General features: G+C 37.1%; 1 protein-coding gene across 6 annotated transcripts in view; it reads left to right on the forward strand.

The window, feature by feature from the left end:
- Positions 1-14,802, forward strand: part of LOC131168276 (E3 ubiquitin-protein ligase HAKAI homolog) — a 30,516-nt gene that overhangs the window by 10,802 nt on the left and 4,912 nt on the right. The window contains exons 2-4 of one of the 6 annotated variants that reach the window (XM_058127588.1): positions 234-313; positions 5,108-5,440; positions 6,340-6,398. In XM_058127588.1, coding sequence (XP_057983571.1) covers positions 5,186-5,440; positions 6,340-6,398 — 314 coding nt within the window. In that variant the 5' untranslated portion in view covers positions 234-313; positions 5,108-5,185. Of the gene's footprint in view, positions 1-233; positions 314-5,107; positions 5,441-6,339; positions 6,399-7,498; positions 7,563-14,802 lie in introns of those variants that run through there. The other 5 variants (XM_058127589.1, XM_058127590.1, XM_058127591.1 and 2 more) reach the window with 5 other exon arrangements.

Genomic DNA, 14,802 nt, shown 5'->3' on the forward strand with positions numbered 1-14,802 from the left:
AGGAACTAAACTAGACTAGAAAACAATCATAATGAACTGCCTTAAATCTATGAAGATCTGAGAAAGACAGCCCTTTAAAACTGCTAGCTGCAAAAAATATAGTGACATTTATGGTGGCAAAAAATATAAATAGGTTAAAAAATAAAATTAAAAAAATGCATTTAGAGTAATAAACAACACCTAGCTTCTCTTTTTCTACTTTGTTTTGACATTTATTTGTTGTGTTTCTCTAGATTAATTGAAGCTTGAAATTGGCAGCTAAATATTAGCTTAACTGAGGAGAGTGGGAAGCGAACCAGCTAGAGCTAGAGAGGTAAATAAATTATTCTTTAAATGATGAATTGATATATTGTGGGTTCTGCTTTTGTTTCATTTGTTGCATTTTTGACCATTTTGCTTGTCTAATGCATTATTTTCTGTTGTTGTGAATGGTGAACCTAAGTAGTGGTTTAGGGCATTGCGGAGTTGTTAGACAAAAGTATCCTTCATCACTGTGCTAGTCAAAGGATTCATGTATGGAATGTCAATCGACTTCGATATGTTTCGTGCGCTCATGGAAGACAGGAATAGCGGCGATCTGAATAGCACCGGTATTATCAGCATGAGGAGGAGTGGAATGAAGCTGAGAAAAACCAAGTTCACCCAATAACCCACGAAGCCATGTGATCTCAGAGCATGCGGAAGACATAGCATGATACTCATACTCTATGGAGGACTTGGAAACTCTGTCTTGCTTCTTACTCTTCCAAGAAATGAGTGCATTGCCTAAGAACATGCACTAGCCAGTAACCGAGCGACGAGTATCCGTTCATCCAGCCCAATCAGCATCACTATACCCTACCAATTGTAAGGAAGATTCCTTAGGAAAGAACAACCAGCGTGTAGAGGTGCCCTTCAGATATCGAATAATGCGGCAGACAGTGGCTAAATGAACTTGTCGGAGAGCCTGCATAAATTGAGAAATATTAGGACAAGTTATCGATAAGTAGGTCAAACTAGGGGTGAGCAAACGGTCGGTTCGGTTAAATTCGGGTAATTAACCGAATTAACCGAAAAATTCGGTTAATATAAACCATTAACCGAACCGACCGAATTGGCGAAGGACACCGAACCGACCCCGACCGAATTGCCCATTCGGGTAATTCGGTTAACCGATTTTAACTGAAATTATTTAAAATTAATTGTTAAAAATATAATACAATTATAAATTTTTTTTAAAACCAAATCCAACTTAATCAAATACCTTATTTATTAATTTTACTAATGAAAATAATATTTTACCATAGAACAAAGAATCCAAATAGGTTAATTAAACTCTTTAATGCACTTACATAAGCAAAATTTATAGTCATAAATTATATTTAAAATCTAATTAATTAGTAATTCGGTTAATTCGGTTAACCGAAATTTTTTTTACCCTTAACCGAACCGAAACCGATTAACCGAAATTTTGTAGAATTATAACCGAACCGACCGAACCGGGATTTTTACCCGAACCGAACCGACCAATTTCGGCCGGTTAATTCGGTTAATTCGGTTTTCACCGAATTTTGCTCACCCCTAGGTCAAACTCCCAACAAGCTGCCGATACAAGGATGGATCTGATAGAAGCTCTCCTTCCTTCGGATGAAGCTTAAGATTTACCTCCAAGGGAGTAAGAACAAAGTTAACAGATTGGAGACCAGCCAATGAAATCACTTCTTGCGTGTATTTGTGCTGGTGTAACAACATTCCAGTCGGAGTATGCTGCACCTCAAGGCCAAGAAAGTACTGCAGGGAACCAAGATCTTTTATGTGAAAAGAGGCCTTGGGATGCTGTTGTAATTGCTTTTAATTAACTTAGTATCAGAGCCAGTAATCACAATGTCATTAATATATACCAGAAGCAATACAATTCCTCTAGAAGTCTTGTGAAGAAAAAGAGAGGAATCAAACTGACTCTGAGTAAAATGTAAAGCAAGCAGGGTAGAGCGAAATTATCAAACCATGCACGCGGAGCCTATTTCAGTCCGTACAAGGATCGGTGTAGCTGACAAACCTCTGAGGAAGGTGTAGCAAACATGCTGGGAGGTGGAGACATATAGATTTCTTCCTTCAAATTGCAATGTAGAAAAGCATTCTTCACATCCATCTGCCGGAGAGACCACCCTGCGACGCTGCAAGTGCCAAGATAGTCCGCACAATAGTCATTTTTGGCAACAGGTGCAAAGGTCTCTTCATAATCAATACCATACTTTTGCTGGTTCCCAAGAGCCACGAGACGGGCCTTATATTTGTCTAGTGACCCATCAGACCGAAACTAGACTGAGTACACCCATTTACAACCAATAGGTTTGGCACTAGAGGGACAAGTCACAAGATCCCAAGTGTGATTATCTTGAAGAGCTTGGATTTCTTCTTGCATGGCCTGCTGCCAACATGCTTGGGTGGCTGCCTGGGTATACGAGTGAGGAACAGAAATAGTGTCGATAGTGGCAGTAAGTGAGGTATGAGGAAAACCAAACCTATCTGATGGATGTGTAACCCGAGTGGAGTGCCGAGGAACCGCAGAATTAGATGACGGATCAGTGTCTGGAAGGGGCGTTGAAGAAGGTGGAGGACATCGATGATACACCACACCTGGTTTAAATCGCTCAATAGAAGAAGACTCATCATCAAAAGCGGGAAGAAGAGTAATAGGAGTATCAGAAATACCCGAGACTGAAAGAAATATTGATTTTCAAAGAAAATCACATTACGGGAGATCCGAAATTTGTTTGCATGGTCTTTATAACAAACAAATCCTTTCTGAGTAGGACTATATCCCATAAAGGCACACGTGACAGACTGGGCTGCAAGCTTGTGACGCTCAAAAGGTGGTAGATGAAGAAAACAAACACACCCAAAAGCATGAAAGGATTGATACTCGGGAGATCTGCCAAATAATCGAAAATAGGGACAGTCATAATTTAGAGTGGCAGTAGGCAAATGATTGATCTAATAGACAATAGTAGATAAAGCTTCTACCCAGAATTTAGAAGGTACAGAAGAATCAATTGACAAAGTACGAACGGCATCAAAGGGATGACGATTCTTACGCTCAGCGACTCCATTTTGTTGAGGGGTATAAGGACAAGAACACTGGGAAATAACAGTGTGTAGGTCTAAGTTGGATGGGATTTGGGGTTGGGTTTTGAAAGGAGAAAGTATTTTGAAGATAATTGGGATTTATCTGGTGCCAAACAAAAAAAAAGGAATTCTTAAGAGAGATTCTAAAGTTGTTTAAAGTATATAGTGGAGGAGCCAATTGCTGAGAGGATTAATACTAGTAAGGATAGTAAGAGATTGGGGAATGTTTCAGAGGACGATAGTGTTAGCAGTGAATTTGAATGTGACAAGTTACCTTTTGGGTCAAATTTGGGATTAGCAAGGATTTTTTCCGATTCTTCTAATGATTGTCTTATTGATTTATCTTATGCGTTGCCTCCTCCTTTACAAGGTTTAAATGGAATTAATATTTTTGAGGATGATGCTTATAAAGAGGACCTGAAGGTAAAAGATGGAATTCTGCCTAATCTTCAAGAGTCTGCTGAGAAAGACAACATTCAAACTCAGAATGTGTTGGATAGCTTCGGCCTCACATTGTCTGATCATGGAGGAAATGAGGTTAGTCTCGATGGTGTTAAATCTAAGGCGTAGAAGGGTTAGAGAAAATCAGCAAATTTGAAGTGTTTGGTGAATTATGATGGGAAGGGATCAAAGAGGGCTTTCTTGGATAAGTTCAGCTTTTTATTTTTATTTTTATTTTATTTTTTACCATTTTTATTCTTTTCTGTTTGTTATTTTTCTTTAAGAGAATTTAGTATCCTTGCTCTGATTGTACACTCTCTTTCTTAATATGTATTCATTTATTATCAAAAGAAAAAGGTTGGATGGGATTTGGATCTTGTTAAGTTGAAGTTTAGAACACTGTTTTTATGACTAAATGATTTGGCCGTTTCCCTTAGTAGAGACTTCTCTTTGACATGGTCATTAAAAGCAAATTTGGTTTGCATGTGAATGGGCGGATTGCTAACTGGGGAGCCAGATGTTCTTAGGAGAGTCCTTGAAGGGAGAGAAGTATTGGGAGAAGTGTTGTCGCGGCTGTAAATTAATGCTAGATACTCAGAAAAGCTGCTGGATACAACCTAGAATAGCCCTTTTTTAAGATTCTAGAGTTGATCTAGAAAGAATACCAACAACTTAGCCCTTTATTAAGGGCTAATTTTTTTTAGGGGCTGTAAATCTGTCCAGCAGAAATTAAAACATAAATCTGCCAAAAATACCCTTACATGGTCATATGACTTAAAATAATGCTCACTGACCAAAATTCCCCCTAAAAAGAACATCAAAGATTCACAACTGAAAGAGAATCAGAAACATAGAAATAAAGCTAGAAGTAGGAAATGAAGCTGAGTCAAAAAGCATCAAATAAAAGATCCCTGTAGTCATCAGATCTTCATTGAGTTGATAGCGAGGTTGAATATAAAATTCATTTGACGAGGATAATGATCTTAGCGTATTTTTCAAATGTATTGAATCAGGATTGCAATATATGGGGAATTTTTTTCCCTTCTGCTTAAATGTGATGGCCAATCACATATCACAAACTGAAATATATGTGTGCTAAGTAAAAAAGAATGAAACAAAAGTGTAATGCACATTATTCACTCATGTAGCAGAGTGTGACCTGAATTCCCAAAAAAATCAAAGATAAGCACCTAAGAAATAACATGAAACAAAGTTGTTGAGCAAAAGTTACAGTTGAAACCACATTATTTCGAAAACTATTTGTAGTTCTTTTTTCTCTCAATATATATTTCTTTTTCAAAAATTCAAAAATTCAAAATTCTGTTCCTTCTAAACTGTCGAAGAAGAGAGAGATAATCTTCCTTACTGTATTTCCCCAGTCATAGTATAAAACATGGGTAAATATGGATAGACATGCATTTAATATTAGCTACAGTTTAAGTCATGCATTTATTATAGGTAGCCAAATAGCATCTTTATGTATTTTTCATTTCATGCATTATGATTACTTTCTGAATTTTCTGCAGAGGATTGAATTAATTTTTATTTCATCATTTAGTTTTTGTTGTCAAAAGCTCAAAGCTGAGGTTATCAGTGGGGCAATAGAGTGAAGGGACTTGGACATAGTACAGTTACGATGCTTCAAATTCGTCTTAGCAAGGGTGCATTATCTGAAAGTGGTGGTGGATCCAAGCCCTTGCCCGTGGAAACTGTGACGGTTGCATGCCCTGACCACCTCGTTCTTGCTGATCTTCCTGTAGCCAAAAGCCTGGGTTCAGCAACTGCTGCTTCCCTTGTCAAAATTGTGGGTCGCAGATCTCGTCGCCAGCTTGGTGAAAGAGTCCACTTCTGTGTCCGCTGCGATTTCCCCATTGCTATATATGGGCGCCTGGTAACTCTAAAATATTCACCATCACTAGAACTTATTGCGTTTGATCTCTTGCATTCTTTAAAAGTTTCTTGTTCTTCTGCATTTGATCTGATTCATGGAAATCAATGCAACAGTTCATAGGATATATTATTTCTTTTTCAATTCTGCTAGTTCAATTGTTATAGTCAGTTGTTTTTGTGCCCATAAAGTCACAAATGAACATGAGAAAATTAAGTGAGAATAGTATGGGGAAAATGATGTTTTGCGCTTTCTTTATGAATTTAATTTGCTTTTGCTAGACACTGCCAGAACTTGGAGAATTGGACTTTGATTTGGCTACCAGCCTATAAAGTTTACTGGTATAGATGAGCTCTTTTCCTCTTGCAGTCTTGCCTCTTCCCATGTTATATCTCTGTTGTACTTGTGCAACATAAACAAGCATAGCAGTTCATTGGGAAGGCTATTCAAGCATCAATAATATGCTCAGCAGATGATGTAGTATAAAGAACCATAGTTGATGCTTAACTTTTGAAGTGTGGTTGAGTCTGCTGAGCTCAGTAATGAGAAACCTATTCAATCTGGAAGGGAGTAAGCCTTTAACAATGAGATTCATGTTAATGAATTTGCTTTCAGTATATTGGCACTGTCATCTGCCATTCTTGTAAAACGTGAACTGTCAATTTGGGGTCGGTGTCTGCATTGTAGACTTTTCATGTCAGATCTTGGATATTTCCATACATGTTTTGATATATTTTTTTTTCTATTTGGACTAATTCAATTATTGCAGTTATACCTGGGGTTACGATTTCCTTTGCAATTGAAGGGAAAACCCCTTTGACATCAGGAATCTGATTGCCATTTTCTTTTTCGTGTATATTTTGTTCTCCGAACCATGTCATAACAAGTTCAAGTTCTTGCAGAGCCCTTGTGAGCATGCGTTCTGTCTTGATTGTGCTAGAAGTGATTCTATATGCTATCTGTAAGGCTATCTTTAATCTCAATATACCCATGCTATTAATGATAATTTTTGTTCATTGCTGCAATATATTTCATGCAACTTAAAGTGCTTTTCTTATTAAAGTTTTTTTAGGAATGCAAATCAAGTATGCATGTTATCTTGAGCCATTGTGTAAAATAATCAAGATTGACAACATCCTTTGGATTTTTTTTTTCCCTGTTTTGGTTTTAAATTTTTGGCTGCAATATATTGGAATACATATCAAATTGAATAGAATATACCAAATTAGTGAAGTTAATTACATTACATATGATTCTATGGAGAGGGAAAAAGAAGTGTCGGACACTCTACTTTGAAACATAATTGTCATTGTGCTATTTAGGATATTTGAGTTATATGTACATTATAATTTTTCTATATTTCAATTATCCAGAGTGTTGGCGGGATCATATTTGCTTATGAAAGACAGATCCAAGTGGTGTTGCGAGAAAGTTAAACTTGCATCAAAATGGTGTTAGATTATCACTTTATCTAAAAGCTTAAGCTGTTAGGTTGTGGGGCAACAATGTATATCAAGCTTTAACACTCCCCCTCACTTGCATCCCAATAGCACGTGGAGAGATAAACTCACAATATTAACACTCATCGCAGGGAATACAATAGGCTTTTAAATACCACACAATATATGTGGGCAACAAGACTATAACCCAGGACCTGCTGGTAATCAGCTCTGATGCCATGTTAGATTACCACTTTAACTAAAAGCTTAAGTTGTTAGGTTGTGGGCCAACAATGTATATCAAGCTTTAATAGTTTTAAAGTTTCATAAAAATGTAGATCATCTTTGCTTATGAAAGAAAAGATCCAAGTGGTGTTTCGATAAAGCTAAACATGCATCAAAATGGTTTTAACATTTCATAAAAATGTATTTTTCAAGTGAATATTCTGCTTTCATGCATGTAACTGTATATATTCTCACCGCATGATTTAATGTCTAACATGCTGCTTGGCCAACCATTTGGAATAGATTCTTGATGTCATATGTTATAGGATATAATGTGCACTCAAACTTGCATCTGTTTAACTGAGATGGATGGACCTATGTTCTAATTTGATGACAGACGGTTCAACAGAAAGGCTGGATGATGCATATTTTATGGCAACACAAAAGCTTATGGGTTGTGGGTAAGGATTTGTCTTGGAATTGAAAACAGTTTAAATTGGGATCATAAAGTAATGGGATTAAATACTGTTTCTTTTATTGACCTGAACATCTCAAAAGCTTCAATATCAAACTAGGGTTGGGCCATTAGGGAAAATAAAGGGTTGAAGCAAAATTGAAGTCAGTACATTTTTTATTGGAAAAATAGAGAATTTATTAAAGGAACCAAGGGGTCGCCAGCCAGCTACAAGCAAAAGAGGCCAAAAAAGAAAGGTGTCACCTGTGATACAATGTATAGAATCAGCCAAACCAGCTAGTAAGAGTGGTAAACCATCAATCTTTGAGGATTGTAAGTGATGTAGTTGTCTGTTTGAAAGCTCTTCTCTTCCTTTCCCCCCACAACTTAATGGGAGAGGTCATGCCTTTTTTCCTTTCATTGCTTGAATAAACGTCTCTCCAGGTTTAGATCTCTTTATCCACCATCTCAGCTGTTGTCCCAAACTACTACATTGTTGGGGAGATGAAAATGCATACTTACAAGAGCATACTTATTGCAGGCCAAACTGAAAATGTCAGGTAATTGAGTACTAAGTGGGTTGAGCTTGTCCCAGATCTCATGCCAAAAGAACATTGTCGCCATGACCAATTCCTAATTGAATAAAGGCAAAGAAGTCTTCCCAACCTTTCTTGATCCATTTCTAGGCACCTACATTGCAGGGTTCTGTAGCTTCCTTGAAGCAAGGCCATATGTTGATGTAATGACCTTTCTCTCACTCTGTTCAACTAATCCCTCCTCAGCAAATGGCTTTGGAGATTCATGAATGAGAATATGCGACTATGAGAGGGAGTTTTTATTGGAGTAAACATTAGTTGCTGTTTGCTGTTTCACAGAAACAGAAGATCTTAGGATCTGTTTCACAGAAACAGAAGATCTTAGGATCAGAGTTGCAATTTTGAAGTTTCAGAGATATAGTTGTAATGTTTTATTTTAGAGTTAGTTTCATTAGTTATTTGTAGCCTTGTAGGGTAATGTTGTCAAATTATATGCCCAGAAGTTAGCCACATGTTGGTTTTAGAAGTTCATCGAGTCCCAGTAGGATTTGCAAGTGTGTAGCCTACAGAAGGGTTTTAGCCTTCTGATATTTGATAGATGAATGAATTAGAATTTTTCAGCATATTGCTTTCTCTTGGCCATGTGGATTTCATGGTGGTTGCGAGTGAATTTCTCATAAGCCTTAGGTGGACACTCTTCCTCCTCCTATCATTCTTTTCTTCTCTTGGATTCTGTTCACGCTCACTGTTCACAGTATCCAACTACTACTTTTGTTCTCCTTGCAATAACTATTCCATCCTGTTACCCAATGAAATCCTTCAACTGTTAGAATAATTTCTTGCATTTACTATCATAAAATCCTAATTGCCTAACTGCTTGAGGATTTCTAAGATCTTACTCTCGTTGTTGCAAGAAATTCCAGCTACATGGAACATCTATTCCAGCCCTTTTTGTGATTAATTCTAAATGCAAATTTTTCTTTCTACCATGATTGCAAGCTCTAAAATCCCTTACACAACTCAAGCACTCATAAGCCATGTAGGCAGATATTTCCCTAATGCGTCCTGTGTCAGTTTGCCACAAGACCTATGGTTGAAACCATGTCTTCAAAGAGTGGACAACCTACCGGGGCCAACTGATTAATGCCCTAAAAAGACAAACTCCTTGCCAAGCCAGCTAATTGGGCTGGATCCAGCCGAACAATTGTTTCAGCTGTGGAGTGTGCAGAATAATAATGGAAAATTAAAATCAACGGGTAATTGGAGACTAATGTGAAATTATGTGGGATAGCAACAGAGTGCAGCAGAAACTTCAGCTGTTGGAGAAACAGTTCTTAGACTGCCTTTATGGAACCAATAAGTCAATTACCTGTAGCCTATAACCTACAGGTTTGATGGTAGAAGACGTTTGAGCTATGTTAGAACAAGGAGTGGATGATTGAAACAATGATATTACAGAGAAGGTATGTATTGAATTGCTTTCAGAAGTGATATCCTTAATTTTTCTATAGGATTGTTTTGATTTATATGGCATGATTGAAGAAAGTTGAGGTTAGCCAAGGAAAAACTTGTTGTTCATGCAAAAACTGTGTGGAAAATGCAAGAAAAGAAGCTATGCCATCGGAGAGGAGCAGCAGGTATGCAGGCAGAGAAATAGGTGCTGATGGAGATATATCTATCCCTAGACTTCCAAAATAGACCTACAGTAGTTACATTTTTGGTCATGGAGTATATGGTGAATTTTGATGAGCTTTCTTACCCTTGTGCTGAAGAAGATGAGAATCAAACCCTTTCTTACTTTAAAACTGGATTGATTCTTGAAATTAGGACTCTTCATCCCATAACTTTTTATGATGTTGAATATCCTTTCCAGAAGGTCATGAAAGTGCAGGAAGTTATGTACTTGCCACAACTGAAGAGTTTTGGATTCCGATATAGGGAGTACACTCTTAGAAGAGTTAATGATGCAAATAATCAAAACAAATCAGCAAACTCTTCTGCTGGATAACAAAGCAGCCAATGTGAGGTCTAATGTTGATCATGGTGGTTGTTTGTCCAACTTGAAAAACTGGTGCGGCTATTGATCAAGATGAGATCATGTGATGATTGGATATCTCTAATCCAGTTGAACAAGAATTTGACAATGACAATCCAAATGATAAATTCTATATAACGAAAATGATGGTATATATGTTAATGTAGTACACAGAGAATGTTTGCTCTCAAAGCTTCTGGTAAAGGTTGGTTGCAGACTATATATTCAATACTTGTTTGCATTGTGGAAAATTAGTATGTAAATGGACTTCTAATGTTGTTTCAAAAGGAGTTTGCTGAAAGATTGCAGCATAAATCTGAAAAGAAATCTGCTGATCTTGAATTTTTTTGATTAATGATGCTGTCATAACCCTTAACCATGGATATCTTGTTCATTTAGAGATTGGACGCTACTGGGATGAGGTTTGGTGTGCTGTTATTCTTCTGAAGCTGATACATGTTTTTCTAGGAAGGCCTTGGTTGTTTTATGGGAAGAACATATGCTGCTTCATGCTTAATGGCAGGTATGTCACCTTTAGTCCTCCGAATATTGTGGTCGAGTGTGCTCAATGTGCTGAAACAAAGAAAATCAAAGTTGAGTTGCTCATAGAAGACAGAGGAACTCCAGGGGCATTAGAAAAGGCAATTAAGGTGCTGGCTTTGACCGAAAATCCAAGCTGTTAAATGAAATAGATTTCTTTACTGAAAGTGTCTGTGAGATGGGAGGCGTTAATTTCAGAATACAAGGGATCCACCGACATGGCAACACCCTAGGGTGGCTTTGGTACAAAATGTAATGGTTTCGGCCCAACTCTGGTGAGTTGTTGTCCACTCTGACCCTTTGAGCTGTGCAATTTTTCCTCATAAAAGGCGCCTTCCAAAGTTAAAGCCTAAACCATCCTTATATAGGCGAGATCTCCTCAATACACCTGTTGTGAGATCATGACACTAGGTACTGTGCCACACAATGTGCCAGCAAAGCTATTAACAAGATTGCAATTAAGCAACAATTTCCTATCCCATGATTGGATGATATCCTCGACATGCTTACAGGCTCCACCTTCTTTTCAAAGACAAGATTTTAGGAGTGGATATCATCGAATATGAATCGAAGTAGGTGATTGATGGAAAATAACAAAGTAAAAATTTTGGAAAATAACAAAGTAAAAGATGGTCTATATGAGTGGATGGTCAGTCATTTGGATTAACCAATGTTCCAATTACCTTTTTGAGAGTAACTTAGGCACTTTTTTGTTTTATTGGCAAGCTTGTGTTTTGTTTTCCCAGCAAAGGGACGATTTATTAATGAAGGAAGAAGGCATCAAGGGGACGCTACCCAATTTATTGGCAAGCTTGTTATGATTTACTTTGATGATTTGTTTTATGCATCATAACATAGAGGAGCTTTTATACTATTGCTGTGAAGTGATGGAAGTTTTACAAAGTTTAAAAGCTTTCACCATCCTGTAAAATTAGAATAGTTGGACGTGTGAAGCTTCTACAGCCTAGCTTCATTCGATTGTCATTCCATCATCAATTTTTGCTCTGTTATGGCAACAATCACCTACTGCATGAAAAGGGGATGATTTAATTGGACAAAGGCTGCCACTTAAGTTTTTAAGCAATTGAAGCAGAGTATGAACCAAGCACCAATCTTGCGACTACCAGACTTCAATCAAGTGCTTGAAGTTGCTAGTGATGCCTCACCGATCAGAATTGGTGGTGTTTTAATCTGAGGGAAGCTGGATGCCTGCTACGGTGAAAATTTAATGAAGCTAGCCGAACACGATGTATACCATGAAGATGTTCAATTCATTAAGCATTGGAGGCAATACTTAAATGTAAGGACTTTATTCTATATTCTGATCATGGAGCATTCAAATATCTCCACTGTATGTGGGAAGCTTTCCTAGAAGAGTTACTTCTGTTTTAAAGACAAATCAAGTGCCAAAAACAAGTTGGCTTACAGGCTTATGCTTTTGAGACAGTCCTTACGGAGAGTCCATTCATTGGCTACATTTTTTTGTTGAAGATATTGGTTACAAACAGCTTTAGCAAGAATGTGCAACAGACCTTTATTTCTCCTGTTATTTATGTTGATTTTTTTGCTGGACAGAATGCATTCCATTCTCATTACATCTAACATGAGGGTTAATTATTTATAGGGACTTGTCTGTGTTCCTAAGAGATACATGGAGGAGGCATTGCTGATATTTTCAGGTGTGACAAAGCCATTCACATGATGGAGAAGCATTTTTATTGACCTGGACTTGGGGGATGGCTGCAAAGGTGATTCAATGGTGTTGTGTCTGTCAATTTGCTGAAGATGTCATGAAAAAGTGTTGGGTCTATGCCCATTAGCAATTATCAATTAACCGTGGTAGGATGAGTATGGCTTTTGTTCTGGGCTGCACAAGCACCTAAATGACACAGTTCTAATCTCGTTGCAGTGGCTGGTTTTTTAAAGATGGTATATTTTATTATGTGCAAAAGAATGTTGATGCCTATTTGGTTGCTAAGATTTTCTATCAAGAGGTTCTTTGTTACACTGTACACCACTTCCATTGTTTATGATCAGGATACAAGTTCACTAGCTACTTTTGGAATCATATAGATGTTGATGAGCGCTAATATGCATTCATCAGCTGATATTTTAGACTGCAGTATTCACCTACAACAGTTCTGTCAACTGTTCTACTGGCTCTTCTTCTTCTGAAAATTGTTTTGGGGGAGACTTGTTGATTTGATTGAGCTAGCACCAGAAGCTCACATCTGAAAAGATGCTAATGATATCACTTCACATTACTGAAATTCATGGGGAGGTGAAAACATGAACTACTCTCAGCAATGAAAATTTCAAATATCAAGCCAATTGTCGCCATCGTCATGTTGAGTTTCAAGAAAATGACCTGGTTATGATTCAAATTCAGCTTGAACGATTTCTCAAGGGACAATAGCAAAAGCTACACTCAATTAGCACCTCCCCCTTCAAATTCATGTAGAAAATTAGTGTAAATGCAAATGTTTGAGTTACCAGATGATATGGACATTAACATCTTTAGTGTGGAGGATTTGACAGTGTATCTTGGACATCATTCTGATGAGAGAGATGTTGAGCAATCAATTCGACCTTCTTTTGTTCAATGGTCAAGGAAAAAGTAGAGGATGTTATTGATCATTTTTTCGTTTTTTCTCATCTGCCTATTTTTATTTATTTTTATTTTTATTTTTTTTATTTTGGTTGTTTTTTTGGGGGGGGGGGGGGGTTCACCAGAAGTTCTTAGTCAAGTGGAAAGGTTGCTCATTGTCAGATTCAGCTTGGATAATTGCCTATGATTTGCAGAAATTTTTTTCAGAATTTTGTGCGCATTACATGCCTTTTAGAAATTAGCACATTCGATGGAGACGAAGCTTTCCAGACTGGAAGAATTGAAGGAAAATTAAAGTCAGTGCATGTGAGGAGAAAAAAATTGTTGCTGTTTTCTGTTTCTGGTGCAGATCTTTAGAGGCAGTCATAATTTTTTTTTACTTTCAGGGGAATCATAATTTTATAATCTTAATAATTCTTTTTTTCTCCAGTTATTTTTTGAGTAATTTCTAGGAGTCCTTTGGTGATGGTTTTATAGGTCCTTGCTTTCCAGACATGTTGAGTCCTAGTAGAATTGGCAAGTCTGGTGCATATATTAGTTTACAGTCTTTGGTTGTTTGATTAATGAATGAATAAAATTTTTCCCATATGATGCTTTCTCAGCCATGTGGATTTTGTGGTGGTTGTGAGCAGATTTCCCACAAACTTTAGGTGGATTTCCAAGGTTCTATCCTCCTCTTTTTTCCCCCCCTTGTCTCGGGCTCACTTCTTTTATACTGTTTACAGCATCTGAACTAATCTTTTCTTTCTTCTTGCAACTGTGATGATTTTTCCATTGCCCAATAAAAGCCTTCAAACCCTAGATTTTTTTTTTTTTTTTAAATAGCAAAAGAAATTTCTTTAATAGGGAAAGAATTTTCAAATAAGTAGAATAAGAAATCTCCCAAAAAATATGGTTCAAGCCAGGAAAAAAGCTGAAACGATGATGTTTCCTGGTTTTTCAATTGTAAGGTCATAATATCTATAAACTGCCAGAAGATTTGTAGAGTTCTACTCTCTTTGCTTCCAAATTTTCCAGCTACCTGTTCCATCAATTCCAGCACTTATTGGGATTAGACTCCAGTTAAATCTATCCCTAGTTGGCTTCTAAGCGGCAGTCCTAATTATTCTGCCGTAATTACAAATTTCTTGAATCCATTATTTTCCTTACCTTTAGAACTCCTAAGAAACATAGGCAGAATTTTCCCTGGTGTTCTCTATGACTTCCTTGGAAAAGAAAAAGACTTTCTAGCTTTGGAATTGCAGTTTGTTGGTAAGAGAGGAAAGTATGCATATTCCTAGATTTTGATACACTCTGTGTGGGCACCCAACATGAAAAAGAAACCCAAAATACAACAAGAAAGGGGGAGCAAATTGTTGTAACACTTTCAAAATTCTTTAGATCAGCATCTCAACCTAAAAATTGAGTAATATCAGGATATCTATTCATTCTACCCAAGGCAATTTGAATCAACAAATTGAAAAGTATCTAAAATCAGAAATAAGTTGTCTAAGCCCTTCAAATATGGTTAGATGGAGTGTGGTGTGTT

The sequence above is a fragment of the Malania oleifera genome, chromosome 11 (assembly GCF_029873635.1).
Source record: "Malania oleifera isolate guangnan ecotype guangnan chromosome 11, ASM2987363v1, whole genome shotgun sequence".
Taxonomy (NCBI): Eukaryota; Viridiplantae; Streptophyta; class Magnoliopsida; order Santalales; family Ximeniaceae; genus Malania; species Malania oleifera.